Source organism: Eubalaena glacialis, chromosome 5, assembly GCF_028564815.1.
Source record: "Eubalaena glacialis isolate mEubGla1 chromosome 5, mEubGla1.1.hap2.+ XY, whole genome shotgun sequence".
NCBI classification, from domain to species: domain Eukaryota; kingdom Metazoa; phylum Chordata; class Mammalia; order Artiodactyla; family Balaenidae; genus Eubalaena; species Eubalaena glacialis.
Genome location: NC_083720.1, coordinates 38,256,583 through 38,271,628, shown reverse-complemented (window position 1 = coordinate 38,271,628; position 15,046 = coordinate 38,256,583). Strand labels below are relative to the sequence as shown.

Here is a 15,046-nt window from a genome sequence, read left to right as displayed (position 1 = left end):
GCTTTATTTCATGGCTTTTTGTCATGTTTAATATCATGGCTAAATTGACAGCCATGAATACTCCCCAAAGAGTACTAATTACACGAATTAGATCTTATCCATACATCAGAATATTGTCCAGCCATTGCAAATGGTATTTTAGAAATTTACTTATCAACATATAAAGACATTCAGAAGATATTGTTGAACAAAAGCAGCTTGCCAAAGAGGCTAGAGTATGGCTCCATTTTTATAAATTATAGATATCTTGGCGATATATATATATAGAGAGAGAGAGATAGGGAGATAGACAGACATAGAAAAAAATATGGAAGGACATAAACTAAAATGTTAACAATGGTTATCTCTGGGCGGAAAAATGGCAGGTGATTTTTTTTTTTTTTCAGTAAAAGAAACTTCTATTGAGATATAATTGACATACAACCTTATGTAAGTTTTCCTCTAGATTTTGCTTAGCTGTATTTTCTAAACTTTCTATATGAATATGACTGACCTGTGTGATTTTTAATTTACTTTTTAAAAACAACTTTGTGAGGGAAAATGCCCCTTATCAGCAAAAATTTTCCTCTTGAGAATATCCGAAGCCAGCAAGTGTGGCACAAGACAGGCCTCACCTTCTGAAAGACACTTGGCAATGGTATAAAGGACCATTTCATAACAAGGAGGGGGTAAGCTGTAAGTAAATAGAGAAATATGCAACAAAAGCCTTAAAGATGATATAAAGTCTCTGGCCTATAATTCCAATCTCTTCTAAGGGACAAGTCAAAAATATAGTCGAAGCATTAGGTAAAATTTTGTTGTGTTTTGAGAAAGAAAGAGAAACACCTCAATGTCTAACAATTTAGAAAGTGTTAAATGAATTTTGGTACATCCTTACAGTAGAATAGTAGGCAGCCATTAAAAATTATAATTGTGTTTTAATGATACAGGAAAATAATTGTTACAATAACAATGGGAAAAAACTAAGAACAAATTGTAAATCCAGTGTTTTTAAATGCATACCACAATCCAGAACTCAGTTGTGAAATCAATTTAGAGGGTAGCAACCAATATTTTTTTTAATGGAATTGCAATGGAATAAAATAGGATTGAATGAATGGAATCAAATACAATAGAAATTTGAGTGTCTCTGATATAGTAAGATTATTATTTCATGTGTACACACATACAGGTATGTGTGCATTTGGGTTGCAATGTAAAATCTATTTCTTATTGTATGTTGTAGAAAAAAATGATTGAATATGTACAGTATGATCTCAACTATAAATATATAAATAGCACAAGACCAAAAAATAACCAGATGTTAACAGCATTTAAGTGTACTTCTGGGTAGGTGCTATTGTGGATTTTTTCTTTACATTTTGTCATTGTTTTAATTTATGATATGTTTTAATTTATATGATACTACTTGCAAAATCAGACCAAAAAAGCTTGGTAGTAGTGTTAATTACCCTCACTTTTGCAGAACACTGCAATTTTCAATTCATAAGGAGTTTCCCCAACACTTGTAACACAATACAATACAATGCAAAAGACAAGGGAAATACTCAGGAGAAAAGGTTCAGATTAACAGAATGTTAGAGCTGACAGAGTCCTTTTTTATAAATTAATCTAATCCCATCTTCACCAAGGTCTCTAGAGCCAGATTGCTGGAATTCAAATCCTGGCTCAATCGTCCATTCGCTGTGTGATCTTGGGTTAGTCACTTAACTTCTCTGTGGTTCAATGGCTTCATCCATATAATGAGGTCACTGTTGCCTACCTCAGAGTGTTGGGACAAGAGTTTAATGTGCCAGCCACTCAGAAAATGCTTAACAAAATTTTTTGTTATTGTTGTCACTGCTGTTACTGTTATTGATACCAATGAGGAAACGGGGCCCAAAGAGAATGGCCTTCCCAAGAGTGGGCTGCTGGTTAGGGGTGGTGAAGAAATATAAGTGTGTCCCCCTGATTTTGTCATCCCCACCCCACTGGTGAGGAAACGGGTTTAAAGTTGCTCTCTGGGACTGACCTGGGTTTGTACAGAGAGGATAGATGTGCATTGCATTAAAGCTGGAAGGACTCATGGAAAGTACATGGTTCAAGTCCCCTCACTTCATAAAAGAGAAAAGGGAGGCTCAGAGTGGTTGAATGGTTTCCAAAGGTCACACAGCTAGAACATGATGGGAACAAGACCCAAACCTGAGACATCAGTCCCCTGTACATTGCACCTTCCTCTACCCCACGTTCTTCTCAACCCCAGTGCTCTAATACAGAAGCAACAGGTCACAAATGCTAAAGAATTTTGGAAGAAAATGAAGAATCATGAGACAGGCACTCCAATAGGAACAAGGGGGAATAAAGATGGGCCAAAATTATAAACTAAGTAGAGTTAAATAAAAACTTCAAATGAACGAAAACCAATTAACCACAACATACCATTAGACTTCTATGGATTTTTTAAAGCTATTTTTAGTAGAAAGAACTGGTAATAGAGGTTTAATTAAAAACACAAACAGAAACAACCACCAATCTTTCACAGTTGTAAACAAAGACATTCATTTCCATACCAAACTGGACCGTGAGAAATGGTGATCAAAATGATGACCCCTGGATCTGACAAGTGCCTGAGTCACTGAAGAAACCTTTAATTATGCTCAGCACACCCTACTTATGGAAGCAGGATGAGAGACTTAGGAGGTTTTGAAAGACTTTCAACAACAGAGGATTGTCTGGCCGATGTTGAATTGGGTGGATCCTGCAGGTCTTTGAAACCCGTACCTCCATCTATGGACATTTTGGTCTCTGCAAGTTTCCAAGCTGTTCCAAGATGGCAGCTGGGCAACTCTTACCACTCACCTATTGTTATGTTCCCGAAGCCCAGGGTGATGAGCCTCTCCTTGTGCTCGTTAAGCTGGTGCTTTGACTCATTCAGGACGCTGTTCACCCAAAGAAGCAGGTTGGTGAACACTGAGTGGATCACCCCAAACCTGAAAAACACAAAGACTCGCTTCCTGAGCAGCCCTGGGAAGCTCCTAGCCCCGTGAGGTGAGATGGAGACATTGCACACATGTACACGGGCACACGCACAAGCTTCCTTCTCAGCAGTGATTGTGATTTCATCTGGCAGCTCAGGCTCTGGGTGGGTCCCCTGTCTGGCTGGGAGAAGCAGTTCCATGGGACCTTCCAAAACCACAGCCTTGGCATTCTGCCTTAATCTTGAACCTGCCAGTACTCAACTCATTGTCTACGGGACAAAACAAAGCAAAAAAAATCTGGGTCTTGGAAGCAGGGATACAGGGATGGAAATTTACTAAAAACAGGCAACCAACCCCACCATACCCCAAACCCTTTCTTCCAAAAGGGAAGAGAACAATGAAGGAAAGATGAAAGGGCTACATCGGAAATCTGGAGAACTGGGTATGCCTTTACTGTTGGTTTGCCAACCCAATGATCATTATCCACCCCCTCTGTCTTACCACTTACTTCTAAAGACACCAAAACAAACCAGAAGCTCACTATCTGGCCTCCCTTGAAGTTAGGCATGGCCACTGTGGCCAGTAGGATGTGAGATGAGGTCTACTGGGCACTACTGAAAAGCTTTTGCTTTCTTGATGGAAGAGATCAGAATGAGAAAAGCCTACTTATTCTCCTTCTCCCCGTTTTTTCCAGCCTTCAATACAGACATGAAGGCTGGAGTTGTGGCAGCTATCTTGTGACCATGAAGCAACAAGCATGGGATGAAACCCTCACCCGCTGAGGGTGGCAGAGTGGAAACATAGAAAGATCCTGCTCTGTGATGACACTGTTGAGCTGCTGTAGTCTTGGATAGGTTTAGGAATTAGGCCATATTATTTACAAATAGAATAAGTAGCTGCATTTGGGGTTTGAAAGTTAGGAAGCGATAAGGCTGTTCTAGTCTGACCTCAGAGTTCTGTCCCTGCCTCTGACCACACTGCCTCCTAAAGAAGAAGAAAAGAAATGACATAGAGGGTGGACTCTGGACTCTGGAGAACAGAGGAGGGATCTGGGAGAATATGGTTCCAATGGAGTCACTGTCTGTTTCAAAACCTCCAAAGACTCCCCATGGCTGCCAGTTTAAGATGTATTCACTTTGGTAGCTTCCAGGGTGCTTAACAATGGGTCTTGCATGGAGCAGGTGCAGCAGATACAGGTGATTTGAGAGAGGAATTCCTTGAAACCTGTGTGTAACTGACCACTTCTCAGTTGGAGAGCAGAGGCCCAGAGAATGTGAGCCCCCTCCCCGTGTAACCAAGAGCACCCTTGTCCATAATCTCCCTACAGGAAGAATGGTACAGTTGGGTCCTCAACCCTGACCTTGCCTCTCCTCTGAGTTTTAACCCCAGATGACCCCCTGGGGTTCCCACGAGCAACTGCAAGCAAAGTCTTTCCTCATTTGAACTCCGGCTTCCTTTGGCAGCTTCCCAGTGTCCAGGCACAAGTGGAGAAGGAAACAGCCGCGTGGGGGTGTCTGAGTCAGCTGTTTGCCCATCTGCTTGCCCCTCATGCTTGCCCAGTTGCTATAGATTGTGGCCAGCCTTCCCCGGGACATCTGGGAGGCATTGTATAGAGCCTTTGACAAATGCAGACAATGCTGTTTGCCTCCGGCTGGCTGGCTTTTCTTTTACTTATAATGCACACAGCTCCCCTTTCTTCTCCTCTTTCCTGGTCCAAATGGCGTTGTCTAATCCCAGGTCCACTGAACCTGAGCAGGTAATACCAATGCCGCTCACAGCTGCAGGATGTTCTGCCACAAACGCTCCCTGCGAACTGGCAGCCTCCTGTTGATTTGATCTGGAAATTGTCCTACAAACTAATGGCAGGCGTTGTTTCCTCATGCCAAGCTGCCTTTCTCACACTTGGATCCGATAACCCCAGACCACAATAAAGAAGGGTTCTGTGAGCCATTTTCTAATCTCAATTTATGTTTCCAGCTCTCTTTTCAGAACTGCTGTTCCTCGAAACTTCACTCTTGAGAAAAGAAAAGGACTCAAACCAGTAAGAGGAATTCTCACACAGGAGAAAAGTCCTTGTATGCACTAAAAGCATGGATGGTGGAATACTGGCTCGAAAGATCAGAGAAAAGGGTAAGTCCAGGAGAGGGAAGTTTTGAAAACTCCAGGGCATGGCAAGAAATGTCAATGAATAAAGCAGGCCTGGGATAACATTAGGGAGTGCTGGGGACTGTAGCTAACTGAGCAGCCACCCCCCCATCTGGAGGGAACAACCCCAACTTGGCTCTAGCTCTTTGTTGCCATGCACATATTGGATTATCAAACCTCCCAATTTTTCTAGAGACATCTAAATCTAAAACTGAAAGGTGGGATTTCCCTGGTGGCGCAGTGGTTAAGAATCTGCCTGCCAATGCAGGAGACATGGGTTCGAGCCCTGGTCCAGGAAGATCCCACATGCCACGGAGCAACTAAGCCCATGCACCACAACTGCTGAACCTGCGCTCTAGAGCCCACAAGCCACAATTACTGAGCCCATGTGCCACAACTACTGAAGCCCGCGCGCCTAGAGCCCATGCTCCGCAACAAGAGAAGCCACTGCGATGAGAAGCCCACGCACCACAACGAAGAGTAGACCCCACTCACTACAACTAGAGAAAGCCTGCGCGCCAACAACAGAGACCCAGTGCAACGAAAAAACAAAAACAAAAACAAAAAACTGAAAGGTGGTAACTCAAAAATGGTTAACACTTTGCCCTATTTAAAAAAAAACAAAAACAAACAAACAAAAAAACAAAAAACAGGCTAAATCAAGATATAAGCATATCTGGTTCAAACCACTCACTATCTAGTTTAGGAAAGAGGCCCAGAGACAGGGAGAGACTTGTCTCCAATTGCTCAACAAGCAAGGCCAAGGCAGGACTAGGCCCCAGTCCTATAGGGTTCCCTCAGATGAAAAATCCTGGTGGGAAATGTCTGCATACATGGCCTAGAACAGCATTATCCCCCAAAAGATAATGCAAGACACTGATGTGAACCACATATGTAATTTTAAATTTCTTAGTAGCCACATTTAAAGAATAGTAAAAAGGAACAGGTGAAAATAACTTTAATGATATTTTGTTAATCCCAATATATCTAATATACTGTGATGTCAACTAATCAAAGAGAAAGATTTCACCCAGCAAACCCTGCTGGCCACTGCAGCCACTGCAATGCCATGGAAATAGCAGTAGATTTAAAGTCAGCATTCAGATCCTGCCCAGCTATCCACAGGCGAGCTGCCTGACCTTGGACACTTACTTCATTTCTCAGTTTCCTCATCTCTAAGTGGGATCATGATCATACCTACTGTCCCTGACAGGACTACTGTGAGAGGTTCTCATAAGTAACATGTGTAAAAGAAAATGCTTTATGAATGGGAAAGTCCATCTCATTCAGCCAGGAGTTCCCAGTAGGTCAAACTACCCAATATACATTTGTTGAAAACATCTCACCCTTTATCCCCACAATCCTACTTCTAGGAATTTAACTCAAGAAAATAACCAGAGGATAAACAACAAGGTCCTACTGTATAGCACAGGGAACTATGTTCAATATCCTGCAATAAATTGTAATGGAAAAGAAATATACACAACTGAATCACTTTCCTAGACAGCAGAAATTAACACAACATTGTAAATCAACTATACTGCAATAAAATAAATTTTAAAAAAGAAAAGAATCAGAGATGTTCAAAAATATTTTTAGCCAAAGATGTTCATCACAGTACTATTTATAATAACAACAAAAACTTTCAGACAAATTCGATGTCCAACAAGAGGTGTTATGGACTGGATTGTGGCCCCTCAAAATGTATATGTTGAAGCCCTAACCCCCAATGTGACTGTACTTGGATGGAGTATAAGGAGGTAATTAAGGTTAAATGAGGTCATACGGGTGGGGCCCTGATCCAATAGGACTGGTGTCCTTATAAGAAGAGGAGGAGACACCAGAGAGGTCTCTCTCTCCCTGCCCAGAGAAAAGGCCATATGGGGACATGGCAAGAAGGCAGCACCAGAAAGTCAGGAAGAGAGCCTCACCAGAAACACAACTGTAAAAAGGAAAAAGAAAAAAATATATATCTATTCACCGAAAAAAGACTGGAAGAAAACAGACCAAAATGTGAAGAGTAGTGACTTCTGGGTAGCAGCTGTCTTAGCTGTGGTTGCTACAACAAAACAACAGACATTTATTTCTCACAGTTCTAGAGGCTCAAAGTCCAAGAGCAAGGTGCCAGCAGAGTTGGTCTCTGGTGATGCCTCTCTTCTTGGCTTGCAGATGGCTGCCTGTCACTGTGTCTTCACGTGGCCTTTCCTCTGGGTGCGCTCAGTGCAGGGGTTGAGGAGGGGGGAGATCTGGTGTCTCTTCCTCTTCTATAAGAACACTAATCCCATCATGGGGAATTAGTGGGACCTAATGACCCTCATGACCTAACTACTTCCCAAAGGCACCACCTAATACCATCACATTGGGGGTTAGGGCTTCAACATATGCATTTGGGGGGGGACACAAACATTCAGTCCATAACAGTGGCATTATGATGATTTTTAATTCCACTGTACCCTTACAAGTTTTATCAGGAAAAAAAAAAAAAGTGACATTTTTAAAAGAATGTCTATGGAATAGATGAAGTGAAACCCATGCCCCAGAACAAAATCAGCAAGTGTTCTCCTCAAGCTGCGAGTGGAGCCCAGGCTCACTGATGGAAGGAGGACCAGGTGACCTGGTCCAGCACACAAAATGGGAGAAACTGGATGGAAATCCCCAGCTGGCCACTTGCACTCTGGAGACCCAGGTAAGTCCCCTAAACTGCCACATCCATTTAATGCAGAGAAGAGTAGTTACCATAGTTACCCTGGCAGAGCCTGGATTTAATATGAGGATGGATGTGGAAGTCTTTGTCCTGCCCTAAGGGACAATTAAAGCTGCCTTTGCTGGGTCATCGGGGCCTGGACTTCATTTGTCCCTGACTTATCCATTGGACCCCATTTGTCCATTCTCCTTCCCTGGAGGCAGAGCAGTGGCGCCTTCTGCCAAGAGGCGTGGCTTCTCGTGTTAAGATGGGAGTTAAAGATCACTGCCAAGGCCACTGCTTGGGGCTGTACAGGGGAGAACACAGGCAGCACATTCCTGGAATGATGCTCAGATGCCTGGTTATCTTGGCCCATTACCTCTGCCTATCACCACCAGTGCCTGGCAGCAGGCTCTGCACACAGTAGGAGCTCAATAGATGCCTCACTCCTTGTTGAAGCTGATCCTTTTTGCATAATGAGGTTGGTGAAAGTTATTTCTAATTCAATAGTCTATTAAAATAGTTCCAACCAGTGGTCTTACAGAAGTCACTCTCTTAAATAGCAGTTTTCATTTCAAATGGTACTGGGGGACTTTTCTGTTCCTCACTGACAGTTTATATGATGAGGGATCTTTCTAGAAACCAAATAGTGATCCCTTGATTCCTCTGTATGTGTGCACAGAGGCTTTCTTACGTGATAATCATACCATGCATTTAGGTAATTCACCCTCTTATCCTATAGATTCTCTCCCTTCATCCTCACAGTCATCTCGAGAGAGAGGAGGACAGAGGTAATAATAGAGCCACAACATTTACTGAGTCCTTGTTCTGTGCCAGGAACAAGCTCTACATCAATTATTTCATCCAGTCCCCAGAGGCTGGCTATGCTATTATCTCCATTTTACAGATGAGAAAAACTGAAGCTCATAAAGGGGAAGTTTCTAAGACAGCAGAAGTGAAATCCAACCCACAACACCCTACTTCCAGAGCTGTCCCAGAGAGGCCAAAGCGGAGGGTCCCCTTCCCAGGCCACAAATGAAGGCTTTGCTTGTCAGGATGGAGAGGCGACTCGGTCTCATTTAAAAACCAAGCAAGCTAGTTGGCAGAGTCCAGACTGTTGCTTTTTCGCCACAGCTGACACCGTATCATAACTCAGAAGACACAACGTCCGCCAGCGACCAGGAAACCGAGGGCTTGCAGTGCGCTCAGAGCCGTTTCAGGAGGTGAAATCCGTTACAAACAAACAAAAGGATGTGATGGTTCATTGTAAAGCGCTTTGTAAAATTCACATTTACAGAATGATAAAGTCAGTTCAAACCCCCCAAAAAAACCAAAAAAAAACCTAATCAAGATGGCAGTGATGAGTTTTGTTTGTTCCAAATGAACATTAAATTCAACATGTAAGCAATTACCCACGATCTTTACCTTTCCAGTGTTTTGAAAGATTGGATGATATCCTTTGCGTGCCCCCAAAGAAAGTACACCTAAACGGAAATAAAGGAAGAAAAGAAAGATACATCAATGGGAAAGCCATCACTGTATTTGCACCCTTGAGAAGCTATAAAACCTAAGGGAAAGGTGTGAAAAAATTTGGGGAAGTCAGTGCAGTGACCTCCCCCGCCCAAAAATGGCAAGTCACTATCCTCATCTCAGGTGGCAGTGCCATTCCCGGGGGTGTGGGGGGGAACAGTGCTGCAGGGGCACTGCCGTGAGAATCAGAGGGAGGCCTCCGGGTTTAGGAGGAAATAGTGCCGAGTCTGCCGCGGGGCAGGGCTTGGGGAGTGGCAGCCTGCCTACCGCAACCCCTGTTCACGTGTTTATGTCATCCTTATCGGGCTTCATTTGAGAAATATTCACTGAACTGTTACTAGCCAGTGGCCGGAAACCAGATTTTGAGTGCTTTAAATGAGGAACAGAATTAATTCTAGCTGGTCTTTTATTTCACTCTGTTATATACGCTGCCCAGGCCCCTGACCACGCAGTCACTAGAAGCAACTCAGGATGGGGGCTGTATCGGACCCGTGTGCAAATCCTGGCTCCCTCGGCCTTGGGCAGGTCTGTTTTCCCATCTATGAAATGGGTATGATAGTGGAACCTACCTTGGAGGGTGTTGTGAGCAGTGAAATAGGATAATCCATGTCAACTACTTAGAACAGTGCCTGGAGCAGGTACCTTTTCAGTAAAATCTCTCTGCTCTCAACTCGCTCATTGGTGGACATTGAATGAGCACCTCCTCTGTCCCAGGCACTTTCTGAGCTCTAAAAGCATTTGGGGCCTTATTTAAACACAAACACATGCTGAGCACCTACGACGTGCCAAACACAGCTGGGCACTTTATAAATTCGTCTCATTTAGCCTTCATTTTCTTTTTTTTTTTTTTTTTTTTTTAAATACTGAAAAAAGTTAACAGTTTATTATAATTTATTTTATTTAACAATCTAGGAAGTTTGCAGCCATCAGCAGTTCCAGTGCAATTTCAGGTGCAATTGGAAATTCAGGAATCTCCGTGGAGCTGTTAGTGTAGCGAACCTTGTAGGTAAAATACATGCATACTTTTGACCGCACATGTGAAGGGATCTCTCTAAAATTGACTTCATTTGTTTCGTTCTCAGCAAATTGACCTGGGCCACTCAACATGGCTTTTATTGTTCCTGATGTCAGCGCATGTTCTCTTTTTACAATAAATTCATGACCATCCGAAGATATCAATTTGACATACATGGCGTCAGGGCCCTCACAGCCACCATAGGTTTTCTCTTCTCCATGTACTACCGCTGCCAAAAATGTTTAATCTGAATCTACTCAGGAGGAAATACTCAGACAAATCTAAATTTAAATGAGTCATGAAAGACCTCACTCCTCACGCAATCCCAAAAGTAGGGAACCATTATGTTCTTATGAAATTCTACTTTGCGTCCACAGGAACTTTAGTAGTTTCTCGTCAGCCCCGCAGCAACCGCAGCCACCGCACTGGGTCCACCCGCACCGCCACAGCCCCTACACCACGGCCGCCCCCCCCCACCCCCAGCTGCCTGCCGCCGTCTAGCCTTCATTTTCAATTAAGTGCTATAAAAAAGAAAATCAAACAACACACAAGAAATTACACTTACACATACTCTCTCTTCCACATCGTTTCACCTAAGATTTACTATCCTGCTCTAGAAAACACTTTTAGGCATGATTCTCGAAACATCTAACAATTTAAAAAACAGATAGCAGTGACTCCTGGTAAAGAGGACATTCAACCCAACAATAGGGAAACACTGAAATAAATTAGCTTTTATCTATGAATTCTAAGTTAAAGGACCACTTAACTGATGCTTGATAAAGACTACATAGCAACACAAAAATGTTCATGATTTTTTAAGTGAAACACTCAAAACAGTAAATTCTGCACCTTACATGTAAAACTTTGCCAAGAATGTACACTTGAGTACAAAGAATGGAGGGAAAACATAAAAACAGCAACAAATATTTCAGTTAATGGGCTTACAGACACATTTTTAGTCTCTTTTTCAATTTTTTCAGTAATGTTATACTATATTTTTTAAATAAATATTTTTTAATTACCATACAACCCAGCAATCCCACTTCTGGGTACAAATCCAAAAGAATTGAAAGCAGGGTCTCAAAAAGATATTTGTACACCCATGTTCACAGCAGCATTATTCACAATGGTCAAAAGATGGAAGTAACCCAAGTGTCCAACAGTGGATGAATAGATACACAACACGTGGTCCATCCACACAACGGAATAGTATTCAGCCTTAACAAGGAAGAAAATTCTGACACGTTAAGACATGGATGAACCGTGAGGACATTATGCTAAGTGAAGTAAGCCAGTCACAGAAGGACAGATCCTGTATGATTCCACTTGTCTGATTCAAAGAGACAGAAAGTAGTCAAATTCATAGAGATGGAAAGTTGAATGGCAGTTGCCAGGGGCCAGGGGTGGTGGGAATCAGGAGTTAGTGTTTAAAAAGGACAGAATTTCCTTTGCAAGATGAAAGAGTTCTGCTGATGGGTTGCACAGCAATGTGAACATACTTAACACTGCTGAACCATACACATAAAAATGGCTAAGGTGGCAAATGTTATGGTATGTGTACTCTACCACAATTTAAAAATAAATAGTATGTTTTAGAAAGTCATGTTTTTTATTCTCCCATCATCTAATGTCGCAAATGCATGTAGTAAGTGTCCAATAGGTATAGAAAGATTGATTAATTAACCTACTGACCAAATGCCTTAAATGAGGAAGAAAGAGATCCCCAACCCACCAAGTAACAGTTTTTGAAAACCACATCTGTCCAGGTCTTTTCTCTGCCCAGAACCTTCAATGGCTCCCCATTGCCCTCAAGATAAAGTCAAAGCTCCTAAGTGGCTGTCAGCCTTGACCAAGCGCTCACTGCAAAGTGTTCTACACACAGCACCTTAATCCTCACAATGACCCTATGAAGGAGGCATTTTTACAGATGAGACCCATGAGGCCTAGAGAGGTTAAGACATTTGCCCGAGGTCACACTGCTGGTGTGAGCCAAAGCCAGGTCCATGATTATCAGTCCTACACTAAACCATGGCTCCAGTCCGGGCCCGTCACCCCTGCTCACCTCCCCCCACGGGCCAGACATCTTCTCCCCAACTGGTGGAGAGACTTCACAGCCCCAAATGTCCTTTGTAATGGTGTCTGACACACCACACCCCTCTCTCCTTGACAACCACTCCGCACCCCAAAGCTAGTGAGAGGCCCTCCCTGGCGCCCCCTCTGGGCGATTATGTCAAAGCATTGACAGTGCTGACAGAGTCTGTTTTGGTGATTGTCTCCCGCTCTGACACCTCCACAGGGCACAGATGACGGCTTTTCAACCCTGGACTCATAGTACTGAACACAGGGTTTTGCCCCGTGTGGAAGGAAGGGAGGGAGGGAGAGAGAGAGCAGAGTGGAAGGAGGGAGGAAGGGGGGGGAGGGAGGAGGAAGGAAGTTCTTTCTGGTCCCCTAAGGCTTTCCATATTGTCACTGGCATCACTATAAGACTGTCATCATGAGATTGGACGCCCCTGGAATAAATAGCCAATTAACTCTTGTATTCCTTTACTGGCATTTCCAGAACAAAGTACCACAGACTGGGTGGCTTAAAACAACCAAAATTAATTTTCCCATAGTTCTAGAAGCCGTAGGTCCGAGATCAAGGTATTGGCAGGTTGGTTCCTCCTGAGGCCCCTCTCCTTGCCCTGCAGACGGCCACCTCCCTTCAGCGTCCTCACACTGTGTGTCTGTGTCCTCCTCTCCTCTGCTCATAAGGATGCCAGTCCTATTGGATTAGGGCCCACTCTCATGACCTTATTTAGCCTTAATTACCTCTGTCAAGAACCTATCTTCACACAGTCACATTCTGAGGTCCTGGAGGTTAGGACTTCAACATATGAATGCAGGGGACACAATTCAGCCCTTAACAACTCTCAAAACACAAGGCGACCCGTTCAAACAAGTCTCCCTGGAAGCTGCCACCCTGTTCCACCGATGTTGCCACCCTGTTCTCCCGCGGAGGCAAACTGCTGCCAGGCTCGTCTCTCACAGAGCTTCACTTGTGAGAGTGTGTTTGATCTCAAGAAACACCATAAGGTCACCAAGAGCTGACTGGCAGTCACCTGGGTGCAGAGCGGAGACCACTTTCTTATAAAAGACTGAGATTAAAAATGGCATCCTTGGCATTCGGAGGTGAGAAATAGGTCCTGAAGGATGTTCCTAAATCGGGAATACAGAAATATTTTGAGCAATAACAGTATCCCTGGACCAAGTTCATGGTCTTTCTGGGTGACTTCTGTGGAGAAGAATCATGGAGAATGTAATATATATATATGCATAAGATTGTGTGTATATATATATATATATATATATATATATGTATATGTATATATGTATAAAGAATGTATTCAATATATCTGTAAAAGAATGTGTGTATATATATGTATAACTGAATCACTTTCCTGTACAGCAGAAATTAACACAACATTGTAAATCAACCATACTTCAATTAAAAAAAAAGAATCATGGCATCTTGGCTGTGACTTAGGGCAAGTCATTTGTCTCCTTTTCTTCCTTAGTGTGACAACCCGACAGTTGTTCTCGTGGAGTTGTTGAAAGCATTACACGAAGTGAAAATGAAAAGTACTTTGCAAAAGTCCTATAGACCTACTACTTATTACTTTTACTGTTATCTCAACTCTGATAGCCATTTCCAGGGATTTCTGCCAAAGATGGAAGCTGCATTGGAGATCCATCTAAGGTTTTTTTCAAACATGAGATTTTTCTGATTCTAAGCTATAGGTTTAAATTATATATCAAATCCTTATTTCTTACCCACACCAAGTTGACCAAGGCTGAGAATGAACCTGTCATTCATTTGTAAAGAATTTAATCCACAAGTAAGCAAACAAACAAACGAACAACGAAAAGGTCTCAGTGACTCAGAGGAGTGACTGTAATGGCACAAAGTTTCTTTTGGGGGTGAGGGAAATGTTCTAAAATGGATTGTGGTAATGGTTGCACAACCCTATGAATATACTAAACCACTGAAAGGTACACTTTAAATCAGTGAATTGTGTAGTATGTGAATTATATCTCAATAAAACGGTTAATTAAAATTCCCCGGAGCCTTTTCTGGTGGGCTCTGACTTGGCAGAGTTTCCTGATTCTTCATCAGTGTAAGTTCTGCCATTTAAGATTCCCACAAAAATGGCCAAGAGGACACAGTCCCACTTCACAGTGGAGGCAGCTGAAGGACTGTTTTATATACCCTGGGATACACTTAACAGGAATCAAGGCAACAAGCAAGAAGCATCGTGTGGTTTACCTGCAACAGAGTATGTACCGCATGGGTAACAGGGAAAACTCCTTCTGTGGCTGATAAACATTCAGAAAATCCAACGAAGTACCCAATTTTAAGGCATCCCAGGATGATGGTAATGACTGCAAACAATGTGATACTACCTAAATTGGGGGAGGGGGAAGGGTAGAAATACACACATATAAGTGTTAATATGCACTAATATCATTTCAAAATAAATTATATTAAACCTTCACATAAATGGTCAAATGATTTTTGACAAGAGTGCCAAGACAATTCAACGGGGAAAGTACATTTGTTTCAACAACTAGTGCTAGGAAACTGGGTATCCACATGCAAAAGAATGAAGCTGGTTGCTTACCTTACAGTATATCAAAAATTACCTCAAAATGAATCAAAGACTTAAATGTAAA

The 15,046-nt window shown here is 42.6% G+C and overlaps 2 protein-coding genes across 2 annotated transcripts in view; both read right to left on the bottom strand.

Moving 5' to 3' along the window:
- Positions 1 to 15,046, bottom strand: part of OTOP1 (otopetrin 1) — a 43,164-nt gene that overhangs the window by 15,764 nt on the left and 12,354 nt on the right. The window contains exons 2-4 of the mRNA XM_061191234.1: positions 14,640 to 14,776; positions 9,211 to 9,269; positions 2,839 to 2,969 (exon numbers count right to left, since the gene is read on the bottom strand). Of these exons, the coding sequence (XP_061047217.1) occupies positions 2,839 to 2,969; positions 9,211 to 9,269; positions 14,640 to 14,776 (327 nt within the window). The remainder of the gene's footprint in view (positions 1 to 2,838; positions 2,970 to 9,210; positions 9,270 to 14,639; positions 14,777 to 15,046) is intronic.
- Positions 10,189 to 10,794, bottom strand: LOC133092016 (elongin-C-like). Its single transcript, XM_061191233.1, has one exon. The coding sequence runs from the start codon at positions 10,504 to 10,506 to the stop codon at positions 10,216 to 10,218; it is 291 nt and encodes a 96-aa protein (XP_061047216.1). The 5' UTR covers positions 10,507 to 10,794; the 3' UTR covers positions 10,189 to 10,215.

Bases quoted from the DNA above. Each gene is read 5' to 3' on its own strand.
- LOC133092016 (XM_061191233.1), bottom strand. From the start codon at position 10,506: ATGTATGTCAAATTGATATCTTCGGATGGTCATGAATTTATTGTAAAA.